Here is a 23,683-nt window from a genome sequence, read left to right as displayed (position 1 = left end):
ATACATATTAATATGCAGATTTTTTTTATTATTTTTTTATTTAATTAGATGTTTCTTCTGCACTGAATGTGGGAGAACTGGATCACCCAGATCCCTCGCAGTCATTTAGAAGGAAAAAGTCAATTTTTCCTTCAGGATGAATGACACATTCAACGGATTTTTTTATCTATAATAAATCAGATTGTTCATTATATGTGGGATAAACCGGAACCCCCGGAGAAAACCCATAAAGCACATTTATACCACAATAATAGACGACACTGACTACTGAGGTGGCGCTGAGAGCTCAAGAATTCACATTCATTTAGAAGGAAAAAGTCCATTTTTCCTTCAAGATGAATGACAAATTCAAGAGATTTTTTTTATCTATAATGAATCAGATTATTCACTATATGTGGGATAAACCGGAGCTCCCGGAGAAAACCCAATAAAGCACCTTAACGCCTCGTCACGGCGTTGAACATAGAGGTGAAGAACCTGCACATGCAGCAACACTCTCTCTGCGGTGTCTTAAGGTGACCTTTGACAGCGCGGGCAATATAGTCTCCAAGTCCTGGATCATCCGTTTTCAAGGACATCATTACACATGATATATTGCACCACTTCTTACAAAGGTCCCGGCAAATGATCTTTTCGAGGTTCTCGAACGTTGTCAGGTCGCAATTAAAATCGATACCCTCGAGTTCGGCCCACGTTCTCTCAAGAAGACCCCCGATGAGGTCCTTGACGTTTGAAAGGGACCAGCTGACTTTGGCCTTCTTGAAGATCCTCGACACGAGCCTCTCCATGAGGACCTCGACGCACAATTTGTTTTGTTTGTCCCGCGCTTGCCGTGCGAAGTCTTCACGACTTATCGTCATGGTTACTTGGCGAGGCGGTGCAGCGATGGCGACAGGTTTGTTGGCCCTGAACTCAGCGGCCATTATGGCGTCTTTCACCTTGTCGGCGAGGTCGCCCGCCTGAAAGATCTGCCACCATCTGGCCAGAGACAGGAAGTTGAGCACCTTCCGCCTCAAGTCAGCGAGAATGTTTGCACGTATCACCGGCTCGGGGATGATCTCTGGCCCGTCTGCGATGTGCGTGTAGAGGAGTTCACTCAAGAGGTTTGTGAAAACCAATACTCGATCGGCGGGAATGTTTAAGCCCGGAGAAGCAAGTCCCAGAAGTTTGCGTGTCTCTTGCTTTTTAAGCAGAGAGTTAAACTTCTTCATGAGAGCATTCACCGACTCCTGGCTGGGAACTTTCTTGCCGCGGTGGAAACTCTTCGTTATTTGTGCAACGATTCGATGGAACCACGCTTTGGCAAAACACTTTCCCAAAAGCTTCTTGATTTTGCTCCAGATGCTTTTCTTAGAGCGTTTGCTCCTCTGTTCTGACGGAGTCGGGTCTGCAGCATCTTCAGCGATGGTCCGAGTGATGTCCTCTGCAACGTCTTCAATCTCCCGAGAGTTTTGAGATTGCAGCAGCGTGTACTCAGAGTCTGGTACGTCAACCAAGAGACGTTGTGTGATATCATTCAACTCATGTCTGATGATATCTTCGATCGAATTAGTTTTTTTCATCTCAGTCACAACGTCTGATGAAACGTCTTCTTCGTACGACTCGATATCTTCCAGGACCAGTTCTTTGACAGCGGACAGACCTGCCCTGTGCTTGCGTGGTCGAAGTGAAAACACAGTGGGCATCATGGCGATGAGTGCCTGGAACACTTTGCAAGCATCCAGGATCATGCTGTTGAGTTTGCTGGGAGGAGTGAAGCGCTGGATGACGCCCTCGGGACTGGAGAGGGCACTTTGGACGCTGTCTGAAACCTCTTGAGAGATCAAGCTCGTCAAGCTTCGTGAGCTGGGACACGACACCGAGGCGTCCACGCCCAGAGCTTCGGCAAAACACTCCCCGATCGTGTCGCCCAGATGGGTTTTGACGTCTTCCTCAGACACCGCGGTTGTGCTCCCGAGAGACTTCATGAAGTTCTTTAGCACCGTTGCTACGATGTCTAACATCAACTCTCCCATCATGGTCATGGCGGTATCATCTGGTCGGCAGGTTTTCAGTGATACCCACTGTTCTTCTGTCATCCCTTCAAAAAAGGAGCGTAACAGCTGGGTAATGGCAGGACGTACATTGAAGTCAGACATTTTGATGATTCAATGATACTGATTTATCCTCAGTTATATTCGCTGCCTCGTGGAGTTGGAGATGACTTCCCTGCTTCTCTCTGTGGATGTCTTCCTGTCTGGTTTGGTCCTAAAGGTTCAAATCAGCTTCTATTCATAAGCTCTCATTTCACACATCAAAGCCATTTTCATGACGTCACCTATGATGTCATAAAGCCATTAAAGCCATTCGAATTGCGTCATCACTTCACAGCGTTCCATGAGGGCCCCGCCCATTCCAGCAGCTACCGCAGCGCAGCAACCGTTGCTAGGCAACAGCTGCACCCTGCAAACATCCTCAGAGGGAGTTTTTCAAACAACCTTTTTAATTATAATAATTATGATTATTATTATGATTATTATTATCCACACATTAATATTACAGAACATTAGACGTTGTATTTGGAAGGGAATAACTACATTTTTTAAATTTTTTTTGTATTGAAGATAATTCATTTACAAACATTAAGGCATTATAATCTAAACTCAATACTTCTAATCCTTTTATTTATTCATTAATCTATTTTCATTAATTTTTACATTTATTTATTTATTTTGCAATATTATTTATTTATTTATTCCTGCACGATTTTCCTTTTGCATTTCACTCCTTATTTATTTCCCCAAACTTACTTACTGTAATGACTGTGTATGAGCCGTTCACCTATTTATTTCTGTATTTTCTTTATACATATACTTCAAACTAAAATACTTATGTAATAAGAAAATCCCTTAATTACAAAATTAAGTAAGATTCTTAAAAAATAAGTAAATTACTTAATTATAAAAATCGTCAAATCCTTTATTACAACATTAAGTGAAATTCTTATGAAATGAGCAAAATCCTTCATTAGAAATAAAGTAGTAAAAGTAAAATCCTCAATTATAAATTTGTGTAAATTTGTTAAGTACGACATCAAGACAATTCCTAGAGTACAAAATTCAATAAATTCCTTAAATGCAAAAGTAAAATTCATAGAAATTAAGCACATTCTTTAAGTGCGAAATTAAGTAAACTCCTTATGTACAAAAATTAGCCAAATTCTACTGAAATAAAATAAAGTAAAATTCTTATATAATAAAAAAAATCCTTAATTAAAGAAATTAAGTAAAATTCTTAAAAAATAAGTAAATTACTTAATTATAAAAAAGATCAAATCCTATATTACAGCATTAAGTGAAATTCTTATGAAATTAGCAAAATCCTTCATTAGAAAAAAGTAGTAACAGTAAAATCCTCAATTATAAATTTGTGTAAATTATTTAAGTACAACATCAACAAAATTCCCAAAGTACAAAATTTTGTAAATTCCTTAAATACAAAAGTAAAATTCATAGAAATTAAGCACATTCTTTAAGTGCAAAATTAAGTAAACACATTATTTACAGAAATTAGCCAAATTCTACTGAAACAAAATTAAGTAAAATACTTATGTAATAAGAAAATTACTTAATTAAAACAATTAAGTAAAATTCTTAAAAAAATAAGTAAATTACTTAATAATAAAAATCATCAAATCCTTTATTACAGCATTAAGTAAAATTCTTAAAAAATAAGTACTTAATGATGAAAATTTGCAAAATCCTTAATTATAATATTAAGTGAAATTCTTATGAAATAAGCAAAATCCTTCATTAGAAAAAAAGTAATAAAAGTAAAATCCTCAATTATAAATTTGTGTAAATTTGTTAAGTACAACATCAAGACAATTCCTAGAGTACAAAATTCAATAAATTCCTTAAATGCAAAAGTAAAATTCATAGAAATTAAGCACATTCTTTAAGTGCGAAATTAAGTAAACTCCTTATGTACAAAAATTAGCCAAATTCTACTGAAATAAAATAAAGTAAAATTCTTATATAATAAAAAAAATCCTTAATTAAAGAAATTAAGTAAAATTCTTAAAAAATAAGTAAATTACTTAATTATAAAAAAGATCAAATCCTATATTACAGCATTAAGTGAAATTCTTATGAAATAAGCAAAATCCTTCATTAGAAAAAAAGTAATAAAAGTAAAATCCTCAATTATAAATTTGTGTAAATTTGTTAAGTACAACATCAACAAAATTCCCAAAGTACAAAATTTGGTAAATTCCTTAAATACAAAAGTAAAATTCATAGAAATTAAGCACATTCTTTAAGTGCAAAATTAAGTAAACACCTTATTTACAGAAATTAGCCAAATTCTACTGAAATAAAATTTAGTAAAATACTTATGTAATAAGAAAATTCCTTAATTAAAACAATTAAGTAAAATTCTTAAAAAAATAAGTAAATTACTTAATAATAAAAATCATCAAATCCTTTATTACAGCATTAAGTAAAATTCTTAAAAAATAAGTACTTAATCATGAAAATTTGCAAAATTCTTGATTACAACATTAAGTGAAATTGTTATGAAATAAGCAAAAAGTAAAATCTTCAATTACAAATTTTCCTTATGTACAAAATTAAGCTAAATTCTAATGAAATACTAAAATTCCTTCATCACACTATAAGCTGTTAATACTCTTATATTTTTGCTCCCAATGGTATTATTATGGTTATTTTATAAGCTAAATGTGGTCCTGCTCACAACAATAAATGAGCCATGTGAACCACAAGGGAGCGCTAAAGTGAGCTCATAAAGTTCATGTGTCACTAACCAGATGAAACTGGTGTGAAAACAGCCTCTGGTTTTTAATACTCTGCTTTGTTTGCTGGCTACATGACTTTGATTCATTCATTATAGATATTTTTGAATCACAAACACCAACAGATTGTCAACGTGGCAGCAGATGTGCTTCACCAACCCTGGATGTGCTCCAGATCTACAGATCCAACATGTTTTTACTCTGATCTCAGGATTTCATTCTTCAATTGTCTTCAGATTTGACAGGTAATACAGACTTTAGAGGATATATATCAATGTTCTACATTTATCTTAATTTAATATAAAGCACTGTTCCCGGTCGGCCTGGGTCGGACTCCGGTATTCCTGCTTTCAAGTCTAGTTTTCAATGACACTTTATGTTTGTGAGGTGTTTTTAGAGATTTACATCTTCAGGAGGAACCAATGGGCTACAAGAGACTAACACATTGTTGGTTTTCATGTTGAGAGTGAAACAGATATAGTATATGATGTAATAGAATAGAAGCAGCCTTCTTGTTTAAAGGGAACATGCGTCTAAAATGAGCTGCTGCTGGGTTGTGTTATAAATCCATCTGGATGTGAGATGAGCTCCTTGGAGGTGCTACTCTGCTCCCTGAGCTCCTTCCTCTTCAGCTGCAGGAACACCCAGGTTATAATAATCCGGCTCAGCCTTCTCCCGTCTGCTCGGCCTCTGCCCCCTCTTGCCCTGGAGACACATGACAGCACACAGATGTGACTTCCTGCATCACTCCTCTCTCTTCACTTCAATAAACACAGACTGAGTGCTTCATGTCAGTCAGCAGTCTGAACAACAGACGTGTGTCAGTACCTTATAGTAGAAGTAAAGGCCAATGTTCTCCAACAGCAGAATCAGCGGCAGTACGATCGCTCTGATGATGAAAGGCCTTAGATCTGATCAAACACATGGACAGTCATCACATCACATCACATGACATCATGAGTCCAACAGCTCCCATTAAACACAAACTGTAGTGACCTGAAATCTAAAAGCACTTCTTCAATCTGCTTTATGTGAATCCAGACTCTGAGGACGGAGACTGTTCTTTGTTGGACAGATTAGAAAGTCCTCTGAGATTAATCTGTAGAAATACAACTGACGTGACTTTAGTGAGACTTTTATATGTTTACAACCAAACATGCTCCGTCCTCCAGTCGACTGTTTGCTGTTGACATTCATCCACTTTGTACAAGTGTGGTTACTATATGACATGTGGAACACAATGACAGTAGTCACAGTGTCATTCCACAAACAACAACATGCACGGACTTATTATGACTGAACATGTCATAACCCTTAAAGCACTTTGATGAAGTACTACTAGTACTACTTAAATGAAGTACTAGTACTACATTTCTCTCTTTAATCGGTTGTGAGCAGACGTCCTAAAGTGACGTCATCTCCACGTAGAATAAACCTCTAACTTTTATTCATGTTTTAATCCCTATGATCTCTGAAGGCTCCGACAAAATTCATCAAACTTCTTAAATACAAAGATAAGGAAAATTATTATGAAAAAAATTCCTTCATTACAAATTAAGTAAAATCTTTAATTATAAAAAATAAGCAAAATTCATAATTACAAAATTAAGTTAAATTCTTATGAAAAAAGAAAATATTAAAATACAAAATTAAGTAAACTTCTTATGAAATAAGAAAAGTCCTTAATTATTAAAATAAGCTCAATCCTTGATTACAGAATGAAAGCTTCTCTGTTGTCAGCTGATCATTTCCACATTTTCCAAACCTGCATGTAAACAGTCAGCTTACCTGCAACGGTGAGAGAGATCAGACGGCTCTCAGAGAAGAAGTCGTGAGAAAAAACATAGACGTGATAAACACATCTGTAGCTTCCTTGGTGGGCGGGCTCTGCAGCAGGAAACAGGAAGTGGGCGGAGTGATTGACAGCTGGCTGGGTGTAGTTGAGTGCTGAGGTGGAGGAGGTGAAGGTGAGATGGAAGGAGCCTCCTGGGTACTGTGGCTGGACGGAGCAGCTGATGGTGAAGGTGGAGCCCCTGAGCACGTGAAACCCCTGCTGCTGGGCCTCGGAGACCCGGTCCACGGAGGAGGACCCAGAGATGTTGGGCTGAAGCAGCAGGTCTGTAAACACAGAGAGATGATTGGCTGAGAGCCGGAGCACGTTCAGTCTGAAAACAGCGTGCACTGGTTTGCTATGGTTTCTGGGTTGAACGGCGTGTTTCCTGGAAATGGTGCACAACAGGCTTTGAGGTGCGTTTCCTCTCATTTGGTGGGTGTGTCAGAGGTGTTACCCAATCAGCCGCGACGTGCACGAGGCAGCACAACAGAGTGTTCACTGCACCGCCGTTTCCGTTTAAACGTTTATCTGTAACTGTTATTTAGGATAGTCAGAACTGAATTACAGATATCTCTAAATGTCGTTTTGACTAGTCACAATGAGGTTATAGATATCTGGAATAAGAACTCTGACTAGTCACAATGTGATTACGACTAGTCAGAATGTAGTTATAGATATCTCTAATGTTAATTCTTGATAGTCAAGCTGAGCTATTAAATGTTAAAACAGCTCTCCATACACTTCTCTACACTTTAGGATGTCATTGTCCTGGATAACTTTACAGTTCAGTCCAATGGAAACCACCGACTGTCACTGTGACGGAGGAAGGAACATACTGGAAACATTACTGTCATAGATGATGTCATAGATGATGTCACTGATGGGCTTACCTGAGCAGGTGAGATTCAGGATGGAGACAGAGGAAACTGATATTGCACACTCCCTCAGAGCAGATCCAGACTGAACACAGTCAGACCTGATCCACCACACAGATCTCCGTGAGGACCCCTCTCTCTGTTCTACAGAAACAGCAGAGCCACAGTCCAAGTCTCTGCAGACAGCAGCTGCTTCCTTCAGGGTCCAGCCAGAGCCCTCCACTGGTCTCCAGTCTCCCTGACGTTTCAGCTCCAGTGTTCCTGCACAGCGACTGTCTCCTCCCACCAACCTGACAGGCTCTGAACAGAAACAAGAGAGTCATCAGTAAAAGAATAAAGTGAGTTTCATTAGAACAGAAATGAACCAGATCAGAGCTGCAGCTCCTCTTCTACCTGAGCAGGTGAGTCCAACAGCTTTGCCAGGTGAGCAGGTGTTTCTCTCTGAGCCTGAGCTTCTACAGTCCAGGAGAGCAGACTCAGTTCCTCCACACTGGAACTCTTTGGTCCACATTTGATCCTCCACGTCTCCATAGAGCGCCCCCTGGAGGACTGAAGGAGCCCCACAGCCAAGCTCCCTACAGACCACCTCTGCATCCTGCTGGTCAAAGTCATCTTCACACACTGAGGACCACCACTGGTTAGAGGGGTTAGTCTTCACCTCCAGTCTGCCTGAGCACAGACTAGTCCCATTCACCAGCCTGACAGAGTCTGGAGAGATGATAGAAGATGAAATAGAGAGAGATAAAAGACACCAGACACTCAATAAAAAGATGTCATTAACAACAATTCAGTGATTCCAACTGGAGGAGTTCAGAGCGGTCCCTGCCATCGATTATCTAGCAGCACACAGCCTCTTCTCAAGCCTCAGGGCCCTATTTTTTACCTTTACATGATATTTTAGCAGATAATTATTAAATAATGTTTATAATAAAGTAGTTTTAGATAGATTTTGAGGTAAATATTGGGGTAATTTGGCAGTAATTCTAAAGAAATATCAAATAGGTTACTTGCTAATTATCACCTAATCACCATGGAAGTAGCGGAGCTGTAAAATGAAGTGTTAGCCAACATAGTGCTATGATGTTGGATGTTAAAGGGACTGTGATAAATGTTAATTGCATAAAAAAGTAACTTTTTTTACTCAGATTTTATGCATATGATGTTGTGTTCTTTATACTATGACAGTTTTCCTAAAATTAAATTAAAAAAGAATTACAATATATGGTGATATACTGAATGGTAACCCCTGTATCATGATACGTATCATATCACCAGATTCTTTCCAATACACAGCCCTGATGTAATAGAATAAATCCAGCCTTCTGGTTTAAAGGGAACATTCATATAAAATGAGCTGCTGGTGGGTGAATATAGAATTTAGTTAAAATAACACACAAATTGATGAAATAGAAATGTGAACAGAGACACCTGTGACGTATCAAAGAGGCCACATGTCATATTTAATTGATGTGGCTTTAAAATGACGGCTCTGAGGAGAGGAGGGCTCATTTTGTTAAAAGCCTGTTGCCTCAACTCCTCTCTCCTCGCGTCTCTTCCTCGCCTCCTCAGCTCACATCTCTGGTGGGCGGGACTAAGACGTGAGGAGAGGAGGCGAGGAAAGGAATGGAGGATGTAGGAACTGTGAAATGGAAAAGGACTCCAGACAGACAGGTGTGTCCTGTCAGGTGAAGCTCAGCAGGCTGTGGAGAGTTTGAAGCTTTCAGAAACAAGCCCACTTCTATGGCAAACTGTTTCAACATTTAATAGCTGGACAGGAGATTCATCAGAGATATCTGCAACGCTGTTTAGACTAGTCATAACTCTAATTCTAGATATCTGTAATTACATTTAGACTAGTCATAACTCTAATTCTAGATATCTGTAATTACATTTAGACTAGTACGATCAAAACTACTTTTACCATTCATGTGTATGGGGTTTCTCATTACAGATATCCACAACTGAATTATGACTAGTCGTAACTCCAGTTTCAGATATCTACAATTTAATTCTGACTAGTCATAATGAGGTTTGAGATATCTGTAACTGTTATTTAGGATAGTCAGAACTGAATTACAGATATCTCTAAATGTCGTTTTGACTAGTCACAATGAGGTTATAGACATCTGGAATAAGAACTCTGACTAGTCACAATGTGATTACGACTAGTCAGAATGTAGTTGTAGATATCTCTAATGTTAATTCTTGATAGTCAAGCTGAGCTATTAAATGTTAAAACAGCTCTCCATACACTTCTCTACACTTTAGGATGTCATTGTCCTGGATAACTTTACAGTTCAGTCCAATGGAAACCACCGACTGTCACTGTGACGGAGGAAGGAACATACTGGAAACATTACTGTCATAGATGATGTCATAGATGATGTCACTGATGGGCTTACCTGAGCAGGTGAGATTCAGGATGGAGCTAGAGGAACTTGATATTGCACACTCCCTCAGAGCAGATCCAGGCTGAACACAGTCAGACCTGATCCTCCACACAGATCTGTCTGAGGACCCCTCTCTCTCTTCTACAGAAACAGCAGAGCCACAGTCCAAGTCTCTGCAGACAGCAGCTGCTTCCTTCAGGGTCCAGCCATAGTCTCTCACTGGTCTCCAGTCTCTCTGATGTTTCACCTCCAGTGTTCCTCCACAGCGACTGTCTCCTCCCACCAACCTGACAGGCTCTGAACAGAAACAAGAGAGTCGTCAGTAAAAGAATAAAGTGAGTTTCATTAGAACAGAAATGAACCAGATCAGAGCTGCAGCTCCTCTTCTACCTGAGCAGGTGAGTCCAACAGCTTTGCCAGGTGAGCAGGTGTTTCTATCTGAGCCTGAGCTTCTACAGTCCAGGAGAGCAGACTCAGTTCCTCCACACTGGAACTCTTTGGTCCACATTGAAGCCTCCACGTCTCCATAGAGCGCCCCCTGGAGGACTGAAGGAGCCCCACAGCCAAGCTGCCTACAGACCACCTCTGCATCCTGCTGGTCAAAGTCATCTTCACACACTGAGGACCACCACTGGTTAGAGGGGTTAGTCTTCACCTCCAGTCTGCCTGAGCACAGACTAGTCCCATTCACCAGCCTGACAGAGTCTGGAGAGATGATAGAAGATGAAATAGAGAGAGATAAAAGACACCAGACACTCAATAAAAAGATGTCATTAACAACAATTCAGTGATTCAAACTGGAGGAGTTCAGAGCGGTCCCTGCCATCGATTATCTAGCAGCACACAGCCTCTTCTCAAGCCTCAGGGCCCTATTTTAACCTTTACATGATATTTGAGCAGATAATTAGTAAATAATGTTTATAATAAAGTAGTCTTAGATAGATTTTGAGGTAAATATTGGGGTAATTTGGCAGTAATTCCAAAGAAATATCAAATAGGTTACTTGCTAATTATCACCTAATCACCATGGAAGTTGCGGAGCTGTAAAATGAAGTGTTAGCCAACATAGTGCTATGATGTTGGATGTTACAGGGACTGTGATAAATGTTAATTGCATAAAAAAATAACTTTTTTTACACAGAGATGTCATGAAACAACAATTCAGTGATTCAAACTGGACTCAGAACAGTTCCAACATGAGTTCATCACCAGAAAGCTGTAAAGCTGAAGAAGGAGTCCTTTCAGGCTGGTTGCTGGTTGGCTGAGGGGACTCCTGAAGCAGCAGGCATGTATGTTTCATATTAGTGATGTGACGGTGAGGAAATGTTCCCTCCGGTTAATGAACTGATGGCAACACCAATGTTACCGATTACACCGGACATTTTACAAGAACAGATTACAGTCAACATGTGTAGCGTGCTGACTCTGATCTCTACCGTCGGGTGGCGGTGTGTCTCACACCTGCTGTAACCGCTCCGTCCTCCTCACGGCGATTACCTCATTAACGTTGTGGATCCCTCATAGCATTTGGGTTTAAATCTGAAATATTGCCAAATAGGTGCGTTTGCTTTTCACTTCGTCACCAAATCCTCCGCCATCGTCTTGTCTGCCAGCTCTCTCTCATCCCGTGTGTGAAACCTGACTCCTGCTACTCTGAGCTGACTCCTTACAGAGCAGATGCTTTCACTTTCAGATCGTAGCGTCCGTCGTCCGACTATCTATTGATAACATGCTGCTGACACACCAACATAAAGTAAATGGGTTTTATTACTGTATAAAAAGCGAGACGAGGGTGGGGACGGTGGGGACGGTGGGGACGTAATGTAATCGGTGTGTGCCCGACCACCATGTAACACCGACTACCGCGACAAGCCTATTTCACATCTACAGATATACATCTTGGTGCATTCAGCAGCTGATTTACGGAGGCAGCAGATCAACAGACTCCATCATGGCTGCTAGAGACAGTCTGCTGGGATTCTAGCTGCTGCATGTGTGTGTCATTATGGGTATATTACTGTCATAGATGATGTCACAGATGATGTCACTGATGGGCTTACCTGAGCAGGTGAGATTCAGGATGTAGTTAGAGGAATGTGATGCTGCACACTCCCTCAGAGTAGATCTAGACTGAACACAGTAAGAGCTGATCCTCCACATAGATCTGTCTGAGGACTCATCTCTCTGTTCTACAGAAACAGCAGAGCCACAGTCCAAGTCTCTGCAGACAGCTGCTGCTTCCTTCAGGGTCCAGTAAGAGTCAGAGCCACTCACTGGTCTCCAGTCTCCCTGATGTTTCAGCTCCAGTGTTCCTGCACAGCGACTGTCTCCTCCCACCAACCTGACAGGCTCTGAACAGAAACAAGAGAGTCGTCAGTAAAAGAGGTGAATTTAAGAAAAGATTAAACTGAGACTTGACTTTATTTCTTTATTTCTCTTTTTGTATTTACCTGTTGAGTTGTGATTTTCTTCAGCCTGGAGTCCTGTAGAAATACACAAATATTTATTGTTTTAAGTACATTTTTGGAGACGTGACGGAGCCGCTGACAGGGTGCCTTGAGACCGGCCCGGCCGTCAGTCATGTGACACGTTTTGCTTGAGTATACTTCAGTGTTTACAGTGTGCAAACTTAATCCTTCATTTAGTCGGCAGTACGCAGAACAATAAGTGAATCTTTCAGTATTTCACGATTGTGGATTCAGTACATAGCGGTGCTAATTTCGGGATCTACTCCAGTCCGCTGTGCACTAATAAAGGCGGTGTGGTAAATTATGTCATGAAAGCAGAATAAAGTGTGTATAAGATTATTATTTATTATTTAAAAAAGTTATATCAAAGAATGTAAACACAAAGGCAAACGGTAACATTTATTCATGCTAAACTTGCAAATAGACACATTTTACTAAAAAGTGTTTAGTATTTCTCAATTCTCAGTGACTTCAAGAATAACAAGTTGAAGTTATAAAAAAAATAAAAATGCTGCCTGTTATATAAATAATTTGTTATTTATGGCCAGTTGCCTTTTTATTTCTTAGAAACTTGCCAATTTCACAAATAAATTGTGCACAAAACAACACTGCAAAACTGGTATTTTGTGTGATTCTTCAACTAATCACACAATAATGCTTGTCACAACTTTGACTTGGTGTGTATTATCCATCAGTAGCAATATCTAGGTTGTTTTGTAGGAAAAAAATACCAAAAATTGTCCCATTTGCATCACGTGACGGACACGGATGTTGTAGTACCGCCGTTTGGCCACTACAAACCAACGACGGTACGTTTTTTTACAATTTTCGTATGCTATTTCATTATTAAATTCACTTTGATTCACCATCAATTTTCATAAAACTGCCAATATTCAGCCTTTCTAGTTCATTGCGCTGGTTAGCATTATAGCTAGGCTAATGTTAGCGTTTAGCAGACGCCTGGAACGTCTGGAAGGGTATAGCCAAACAGAGGCAGAGTAGGGGCGGGCATACTGAGTTGGCACGCCCAGCGAGTCATGAAATCTCCCATAGAAATATATACATAGATGCTGCATTGGACGCTTCAGCCCGTTGCAGCGATACATCAACGTGGGCACCATATTGGACCAGGCAAGACTGGCCTGTAACCCTGTACTAGGGAACGGGGGAGCTGCCGTTTTTCTGGATAAAAAGCACTATAACGTCTACATTCCTCAACCGATTTCAACAAGTCGGTAAGCCAATTGGACAGAGGCTATATTGTTAACATCTTTATGTTTGGGGAGCTGGACTTTGACTATATTGGTGCCTTGGCCTCCAGGAACTAGCCCTGTAGCTTTCAGCCTCCTTGCCCAAGGCACTTTGTAGATATGGCCTCTGTCCACTCAGCATACCCGAGGCCCTGCAGTATGGTATGTGAAGTGGACAAATCAAGTCCACTTCACATACCTTACTGCAGAGCTTCAGGTATGCCGAGTGGACCTTGTCCAATGGCAATACCTCGGCCAATCGTAGCGACTTGGAATTGGATTTCTGTCTCTCAGAGTGTTTTGAGCCATTTTATCAAATTTCTCTGATTTACTTCAAACTTGGCACACGGGAAGCTCCGCCTGCAGGAAAGGAAAAAATCAATGGTTTTGGAAATATAAACACCGAAAATGTCAATATTAATGTATTGCCAGTGGACACGTTGACCTTTCTTGACCTTTAACCAATTAAGGCCATATTTTGGGCGTCGTCCGATGGCAATACCCGAGTGATTACGGTATTGCCTTTGGACAACCCCGTCCAATGGCAATACCCAAAGAGCCTGCCATCTGGTGGACAGATGAAGGGTTGCGCTGAGAGCCCAGACAATTCGGGAAAACTTTGTAATATCATAACTCCGCGGGGGAAAGGGCCAGAGCTCCAGTTTTCGGCCCCCTCGATCATCTTAAAATGTAGTTAATTTAATAATAATAATAATAATAACTTGGATTTATATAGCGCCTTTCAAGAAACCCAAGGACGCTTCAACATAGACATAAATAAACACAACAAATGGAACATAACAGTAGCTAGGGGCCATAGGCCTTGGTGAAGAGGTGGGTTTTGAGAAGTCTTTTGAAGCTGTCAGCTCGGTGTATAACAGCCAGCCCGCCGCCACGACCCATGGAGCGAGGCTTCTGTATGTAGACATATCCAGGGGGAGTGGCTTGATTAAGTGCCATGAAATCCTGCTGATTTTGCCAAGTCTCAGTTAGGCAGAGAAAGTCGATTTTCCTGTCAGTGATGATATCATGGATGAGTAGTGCTTTATTGTTAATTGAGCGAGCATTCTGCAACATAAATGTTGCACTGTTGTTAGTGAATGCTGGGGAATATAGAGCCCTTTCCCTGATTTTTAGGACCCCGTCTATGTACGTATGTCTGTATACATGTCTATGTATATATGTCTCTATATATATGTATATATATATATATACGTATATATATATATATATATGTCTATGTATACATGTCTTTATATATATATTTCTATATATATGTCTATTATATACATGTCTGAGTATACATGTATATATATATATATATATATATATATATACACTCACCGGCCACTTTATTAGGCACACCTGTTCAATTGCTTGTTAACACAAATAGCTAATCAGCCAATCACATGGCAGCAACTCAATGCATTACGTCATCTAGACGTGGTGAAGACGACTTGCTGAAGGTCAAACCGAGCATCAGAATGGGGAAGAAAGGGGATTTAAGTGACTTTGAACGTGGCATGGTTGTTGGTGCCAGACGGGCTGGTCTGAGTATTAAACTGCTGATCTACTGGGATTTTCACGCACAACCATCTCTAGGGTTTACAGAGAATGGTCCCAACAAGAGAACATATCCAGTGAGCGGCAGTTGTGTGGATGGAAATGCATTGTTGATGTCAGAGGTCAGAGGAGAATGGACAGAGTGGTTGGAGATGATAGAAAGGCAACAGTAACTCAAATAACCACTCGTTACAACCAAGGTATGCAGAATACCATCTCTGAACGCACAACACGTCCAACCTTGAAGCAGATGAAGACCACCCGGTACTAGCACCGGACACTTTATTAGGTACACTTTGTACACATGTCTATGTATATATACGTATATATATATATATGGTCTCTCCTGTTTTGGTCCTCAGTGATGAATACGTTGGGTTTCCTGTTGCTGCTTCACAATAAAAGTCCACTGTGTTTGTCCAGTTGAGGTGTTTTAATGTGAAGCAGCAGCAGCAGGAATTGTTGTGTTAGCATTAGCAGTAAATGAATGCAGCTCAGATACGGCTGTAGGAGAGTAAACAGGAGACAGTGAGGCTGATATCAATCAGAGCATCTTACAAACAGCATCACTGATAACGTGCTGCATCGTTTCCTCTCAATGTGTCATGAGTCTGAATCTATGGCGGACTCAGTCACTAACCATGAAGCCCACCGCCCAGAGAGATCATTACTGAGTACACATACGGCTCCACTGACTACAGCAATAACAACTGACTAAAGATAGAATCAAACACTTGGTTTGATTTATACATTTCTACTTCATTATGAAAATTAGTACAATATTCTGGATAATATCTGTCATTGTTTTGTGTTGTTAATTGATTTACAATAATAAATATATACATACATTTGCATAAAGCAGCATATTTGTCCACTCCCATGTTGATAAGAGTATTAAATACCTGACAAATCTCCCTTTAAGGTTCATTTTGAACGGATATAAAAATGTGTGATTAATCATGATTAACTATTTTAATTGATTGACAGCCCTAGTATGTATGTATTCATTTTATTAACATTTAAATGTATTTATTTATCTTTGCATTTATTTTCTATTTATTTTAAATTAATAAATGAATTTATACATTATTAAATTGTATTTATTTATTTTCCCTTTGCATTTTCTTCCTTATTTATTTCCCCCAACTTATATATTTCTGTATTCTTTTCTTTATATATTTCTAATTCATTATGAAAATTAGTACAATATTCTGGATAATATCTGTCATTGTTTTGTGTTGTTGATTTGCAATAATAAATATATACATACATTTGCATAAAGCAGCATATTTGCCCACTCCCATGTTGATAAGAGTATTAAATACCTGACAAATCTCCCTTTAAGGTTCATTTAGAACAGACATAAAAATGTGTGATTAAAACTAAATAACCATGAATGTTTTTTTGGACAGAGCCATGCTAGGTGTTTCCCCCTGTTTCCACTCTTTATGCTAAGCTAAGCTAACCATGTCCTGATGCCAAATGTTGAACTCTGCCTTTAATATTCTATATCAGCACTTTTCTTATTGCATTCAACACACACACACGCACGCACGCACGCACGCACGCACGCACGCACGCACGCACGCACGCACGCACGCACGCACGCACACACACACACACACACACACACACACACACACACACACACACACACACACTTGTTTTCCACCCTTGTGGGGTCCACCCTTGTGGGGTCCACCCTTTCCAGCAGTTCTACACCTCTGTAAAAAACATCAGGCCAGATCATCTTCTCCAGTGACGTCTAATCGTTCAGCTGAGGTGACCTCTTATCAGTTGATAAAAACCCGTTGATTTAAACAAACTTCAGGCAACTTTGAAGCATCAAAATATCAGCGATCAGTCAACAGGAAATCCAGAAATCATGACGCTTCATGTCAGTAAAATGCACGCAGCGCGTTCCCGTTCTCTCTGTGACAGTTTAACCCAGACTACTGGCTTCAGGGCCAGATCCGGCCCCAGAAATAATTTTATAAGGCCACCGTTGTAATAACAATAATAATGAATTTTATTCATATAGAACACTTATAGCGCACTATATGCTTCACATAAACGTTAAAACAATCATAATACAACCTTAAAACAATTTACACAAAAGAACCATTAAAAGTGTTGAAATAGGATAAATAAAATAAAGACTGAATATTTAAGAGACCCAAGTTTAAAACACAGATATATAAAAATGTGTGAGTAATCATGATTAACTATTTTAATTGATTGACAGCCGTAGTATTTATGTATTCATTTCATTAACATTTAAATTTATTTATTTATTTTCTATTTATTTTAAATTAATAAATTAATTTATAAATTATTAAATTGTATTTATTTATTTATTTTCCCTTTGCAATTTCTTCCCTATTTATTTCCCCAAACTTATTTATTTCTGTTTTCTTTTATTTATACATTTCTACTTCATAATGAAAATAAGTACAATATTCTGGACAATATCTGTCATTGTTTTGTGTTGTTAATTGATTTACAATAATATATACACTCACCGGCCACTTTATTAGGTACACCTTGCTAGTACTGGGTGGTCTTCTGCTTCAAGGTTGGACGTGTTGTGCGTTCAGAGATGGTATTCTGCATACCTTGGTTGTAACGAGTGGTTATTTGAGTTATTGTTGCCTTTCTATCATCTCCAACCACTCTGCCCATTCTCCTCTGACCTCTGACATCAACAAGGCATTTCCGTCCACACAACCCCCGCTCACTGGATCTGTTCTCTTGTTCGGACCATTCTCTGTAAACCCTAGAGATGGTTGTGTACATATATATATATATGTATGTATATATATATAAATATATATATATGTGTATATATATATATATATATATATATAAATTTGCACAATTTGTCCACTCCCATGTTGATAAGAGGATTAAATACTTGACAAATCTCCCTTTAAGGTTCACTTTGAACGGATATAAAAATGTTTGATTAATTTGTGATTAATCCAGATGAACTATTTTAATCGATTGACAGCCCTAATTATAACTTTAATGTGTACGGTTTTACAGCATCCATGTTCCCTTTTAGTCTTTTCTTCCTTTGAGTGTGTAGGTGATGTGACGTGATGTGATGTGTGTGTGTGGGGGTGATCAGCGTCGGCCCGCCCGATACGCTGAATATGCAGCTGCGTAGGGCCACACAAATCCTTTTTTTCCTTTAAATTAGGGCTGTCAAGCAATTAAAATATTTAATCATGATTAATCACAAACTAATCACACATTTTTTATCCGTTCAAAATGAACCTTAAAGGGAGATTTGTCAAGTATTTAATACTCTTACCAACATGGGAGTGGACAAATATGCTGCTTTATGCAAATGTATGAATATATTTAGTATTGGAAATCACATCTTACTAGTACGTACTGCTAGTATAGTATGAGGTTGTATTACTAGTATAGTATGAGGTTGTATTACTAGTATAGTATGAGGTTGTTCTACTAGTATAGTATGAGGTTGTATTACTAGTATAGTATGAGGTTGTATTACTAGTATAGTATGAGGTTGTACTGCTAGTATAGTATGAGGTTGTATTACTAGTATAGTATGAGGTTGTATTACTAGTATAATATAATATGAGGGTGTGTTTGTGATCAGGTGGTTCACTGATTTAAAGATCAATATAAAGGTGTGAATAAGAACACATGATGTTTAAAGCAGAGTCCTACCTGAGTTCCACAGCAGCAGCAGCAGCAGCACCAACAGGTGATCCATGATGTCCAGGTAGACCGTCTCTCTGCTCTGTGTGTGCTGTCCTCACTGGAAGAGCTGCAGCTTCACTCATCATTTACTCTTCTTTAGTTTTACACGATATTTATCCTCCTCTGACCTGCGTGTCTGAGGAACTGATGTGTTGATAAGAAGCTGTTGACAGATTACTAATTATAGCACTGTGGTTTTCTGTTACCGTGACAACCAGGGCAGGCTGAGATGCTGCTGTCAGATTAATGCTCTCAGAGTGTTCTTATCATTTCCTGTTAAATGTGTTGACCTCAGCAGAGAGTCGTTCAGAGCAGACTGAACTACCACTGCAACTAACCGTTATATTAATAGTTGATGAACCTGTCCGTTCTGTTATTCATGGAATCAATCAGTGAGGAAGGGAAACATCAGGAAACAGTGAAACATGTGCAGCACAGTCTGTCAGAGTCTAAGGTGACGTCTTTAAATGTCTTGTTTAGTCCGTCCAACAGTCCAAAAGTCTCTTCAGAGCTGTCGATTCCTGTTGGAGCGTCCCTAAAACTGTTAGCTGTAAAACGATGCTGAGATACGACATGGTGCAGGAGGATATTTTAGTGTTTCAGTGGGTCTGGAGCTGTGAATAAAAACTTGATGTGTGTGTGTGTGATCAGGTCAGGACCGGCTCTGTATGCAAACCTTTTAGAAAAAAAGAAAACGTGGGTGGCCGGCCTCATGAACTGAGACATTTACTGATCTAAACTAACTATTAGCTAATATTGGAGAGAATTGTATGTAGGCTGCATCACTGAGTAAATCTCTCTCAGTTTACATGTCTATGTGTTTAGAAGGAGAAAGAGAGCATGCCAGACCCGGCAGCTCACGTTTTTGTTCCCGTAGTCCAAAGGTACTCGGTCTGAAGATACCCGAGGGCCGAGCACCAAAGCAGCAATGAAACAGACCAACGTTTCGTATGCTATTTCATTATTAAAGACACTTTGATTCAACATCAATTTTCATAAAACTGCCAATATTCGGGCCTTTCTAGTTCATTGCTCTGGTTAGCATTATACAAACGTTAAAACAATGTTCATAGTGTGTGAGAAAAGAATTGTTTATAGATGTTAGCGTTTAGCAGACGACTGGAAGGTGTCACAGCCCGGCTCTAGAGCTGTGACAAAAACGGGAGACACACGGGTATACTGAATAAATAAAGAGATTTATTAACCTAAAACTGTAAAAAGTCAAAAGAATGTCTGGGAGGAGTCTGTAGAGTCAGTAGTGTAGGGAGGGGATGTGTGAAATTGTGCTGCATGGATGTTGTGCTGTAAAACAAAGACAAAGAACCAAAACCATTTAACAAAGGTGAAATGTGCAAGGAGGTCTGCCGGACCCAGACTGCTGCATGCTCTGGCTTTAAGCAGGGAGCACACCTGGCCCAGGTGTGTCTCATGCTGCTGATTAGCCTCATCAGGTCTGCAGCTCTGATGAGAGAAAGCAAACACAGTACAAGATCCAAACACAGAGGGGCCGTCACAAAGGGTATAGCCAAACAGAGGCAGAGTAGGGTCGTGCACACTGGGTCGGCTCGCCCAGCGAGTCATGAAATCTCCCATAGAACTATATACATAGACGCCGCATTGGACGCTTCAGGCCGTTGCGGCGATACGTCAACGTGGCGCCTTTATGGACCTGGCCAGACTGGGCTGTAACCCTGTACTAGTGAACGGGGGAGCTGCCGTTTTTCTGGATAAAAAGCACTATAACGTCTACATTCCTCAACCGATTTCAACCAGTCGTTATTATATTAAAGGGTTTATGATCTACGAGGAGTAGAAAAATAAAGTTTAGTCTCCAGTTACTTAGAATCTGGATAGTTAATCTCTAATCGCTGCTAGACGCTCAGGAGACGAGTGTGTACCGTAGGCTGACATGAACTGAATTACTGACCTGATAGAAAATAATTCATTTATCAGAAGGAACTGTTAAAACTCACGTTTGTCCAGTATGGCTTTGACTTATTTTCCCTCTTTAAGGTTAATACTTGTAGAGATATCCCTGTATAATATGATATAATGAAGTCTAATGTAATGTAATATAATGAAATGTCATCCTCCGTTTCAGCAATCATGCTTTCAATCTATAGGCTACCCCTAACACTGCTACTTATTGTGTTTGAGTCTCTTTGTGGTTGTTTTGAGTCTCTTTGTGGTTGTTTTGAGTCTCTTTGTGGTTGTTTTATAACTCATTGTAGTTGTTTTGAGTCTCTTTGTGGTTGTTTTGAGTCTCTTTGTGGTTGTTTTATAACTTATTGTGGTTGTTTTGAGTGTCTTTGAGGTTGTTTTGAGTCTCTTTGTGGTTGTTTTATAACTTATTGTGGTTGTTTTGAGTGTCTTTGTGGTTGTTTTGAGTCTCTTTGTGGTTGTTTTGAGTGTCTTTGAGGTTGTTTTGAGTGTCTTTGTGGTTGTTTTATAACTCATTGTAGTTGTTTTGAGTCTCTTTGTGGTTGTTTTAAGTGTCTTTGAGGTTGTTTTGAGTCTCTTTGTGGTTGTTTTATAACTAATTGTGGTTGTTTTGAGTGTCTTTGAGGTTGTTTTATAACTTATTGTGGTTGTTTTGAGTCTCTTTGAGGTTGTTTTGAGTCTCTTTGTCGCAGCCTTTGCGTTTGTTAAATTCTGTCCATTAAAGATGATCTTTACAGACTGTGAACTCTAGTAGTAGTCGTTAACTCCTCTGAGCTGCATTTCTGTGGAACTGATGTGTTGATAAGAAGCTGCTGACAGATTACTGATTCTAGGACTGTGGTTTCTGTTACCGTTACAACCAGGGCAGGCTGAGATGCTGCGGTCAGATTAATGCTGTCAGAGTGTTCTTATCATTTCCAGGTTAAATAAGTCGACCTCAGCAGAGAGTCCTTAAGAGCAGACTGAACTACAGCTGCAACTAACCGTTATACCAATAGTTGATGAATCTGTCCGTTCTGTTATTCATGGAATCAATCAGTGAGGAAGGGAAACATCAGGAAACAGTGAAACATGTGCAGCACAGTCTGTCAGAGTCTAAGGTGACGTCTTTAAATGTCTTGTTTTGTCCGTCCAACAGTCCAAAAGTCTCTTCAGAGCTGTCGATTCCTGTTAGATCGTCCCTAAAATGTAAAGACCAGTTGAAGCGGACCCAGATGCAGACACAGGAGACAGATGAAAAATTAACAAAAAGGCTTTATTGCCAAAAATTGTGCAGATGAAATGATCAAGGCAGAAAGGGGGCTGGGGTTAAACCAGGCAGGCATGCAGATATTGTAGAGGGCAGGTGTAACCCAGGTCACAAAGAGTTAACACACGGATGTGTCTTAGCCAATCAGAGCGCAGGTTTACTGCACCCAAGGCAGGCTAGACAGTATACCCTACTCAAACGCTAGAGGACACTGTCGGGAGAGGACCTGCCGCTGAACGGTAAAAATATAGCTCAGATAAAGTTGTAAACACAATATAACGTCGTCAAATCATAATGGTAACAGTCTGTACTCTGTTATAAGCTCATAGATGTGTGTGTGAGAGAGGCCCTGCTCACTGAAAGCTGCTGAGCGACACAGAAACTCCCGACTCGGTGAGTCGCTGTAATAAATAAGAGCTGCGTCACGATGTGCTGAGCTGACAAGTTCAAGTGGAAAGGCCCAGAGTTAACAGACTTAGCATTAAGCTATGAACAGTGCATTTAACTAACTGTTGTAGAGCTCAACTCAATGAAAGCTGCACTGGGAAGAATATAAAACGTGACAGAAAGAGTGTTTAGTTGCTCAATGTTTTCTCTGGCTAGTAAAGCTACTGAACGGTTTAATACTGAAGCAACATGAGTTATGGTTTGTCAGGTGTTTTATTTCATGGTATAGTGAATTTGATTTAAATAAAAAGACAGACATAGAAGAAGGCAATAGTAATGTGTCAGGTTTACACTATCATTTATAATTCATGTAACATTATTTGCTTTAATTTAAAAGGTATGTTAAGTTAAGATAGTCTCATTTTACCACAGTTTCATTTGTAACTCATGTACTGTGAAGGTTATTTAAAATATGTTGATTGTAAAATCTACATTATATGAATATATGTTGTAGAACTTAAAGGAATTATTAATTCCTGATGAATCAGAAATGCAATTGATTCATGAACCATTCTGGCCATGTCAATAACTGCAGGTCAGGTTTGTTTGGAGTGATTCAAAGTTGATGGCGAGCTAACACAGACGAGACCTCTAGATCCTGGATTGAAGATCCCTGAGCCAAGAGCTGTCAACCTTACCCCTCTTCTGCCACGGCGGTAGGGTAAACATCACAACCTGTACAAGGCTACACCACCCTTTACACTCAACTCCCAGCATCGTGCACAACCTCAAACCCCAGACTCTGACTTAACCCCTTTTTTGACTTGACTTGGAAAACATTTACCCTCTTCATGCTCCCTGAAACACATTCCCTGTGCCGGTGAAAGGACTGAGTGTTAACCATCACACTGGTTAAAGTGAATGGACTGAATATTCATATTATGGATATGGTGTATTGTGATGCCTTGGTAACGATGTCTATTACTGGAACAGTTGGTATAGAATTATTGTAAGTGTTATGTTTGGTTCAACAAAAGCGTGGACTCAAATGCAGACAAGTCTTTTAAAGGTGTAACAAATATAATTTATTACAATAATATTAAAGGAACTGTGAACAGGGTTGGGGTTCCTGAAGGTCTGAAACGTGGCAGTAATAGAGTCAATACTGAACTCACGGAACGGGGGGCACGGGGAGGGGG

General features: G+C 39.6%; 1 protein-coding gene and 1 long non-coding RNA gene across 2 annotated transcripts; both read right to left on the bottom strand.

Annotated features, from left to right (window-relative positions):
• Positions 1-4,712: 4,712 nt before the first annotated feature.
• On the bottom strand, positions 4,713-5,671 carry LOC119482459. The gene is made up of 2 exons (XR_005205431.1): positions 5,621-5,671; positions 4,713-5,497 (listed from the first exon to the last, which is right to left on the bottom strand). It is a non-coding gene; the product is annotated as an uncharacterized LOC119482459 (long non-coding RNA).
• Positions 5,672-6,285: 614 nt separating this feature from the next.
• On the bottom strand, positions 6,286-19,014 carry LOC119483153 (scavenger receptor cysteine-rich type 1 protein M130-like). Its single transcript, XM_037761239.1, has 7 exons — positions 18,875-19,014; positions 12,342-12,374; positions 11,952-12,242; positions 10,282-10,596; positions 7,517-7,801; positions 6,581-6,910; positions 6,286-6,293 (listed from the first exon to the last, which is right to left on the bottom strand). The coding sequence occupies exons 1-7, from the start codon at positions 18,918-18,920 to the stop codon at positions 6,286-6,288; spliced, it is 1,308 nt and encodes a 435-aa protein (XP_037617167.1). The 5' UTR covers positions 18,921-19,014.
• Between the last annotated feature and the right edge of the window lie 4,669 nt (positions 19,015-23,683).

The sequence above is a fragment of the Sebastes umbrosus genome, chromosome 23 (assembly GCF_015220745.1).
Source record: "Sebastes umbrosus isolate fSebUmb1 chromosome 23, fSebUmb1.pri, whole genome shotgun sequence".
NCBI classification, from domain to species: domain Eukaryota; kingdom Metazoa; phylum Chordata; class Actinopteri; order Perciformes; family Sebastidae; genus Sebastes; species Sebastes umbrosus.
Note: the sequence above shows the minus strand (reverse complement) of the source record. Positions and strands in the feature narration are given on the sequence as shown.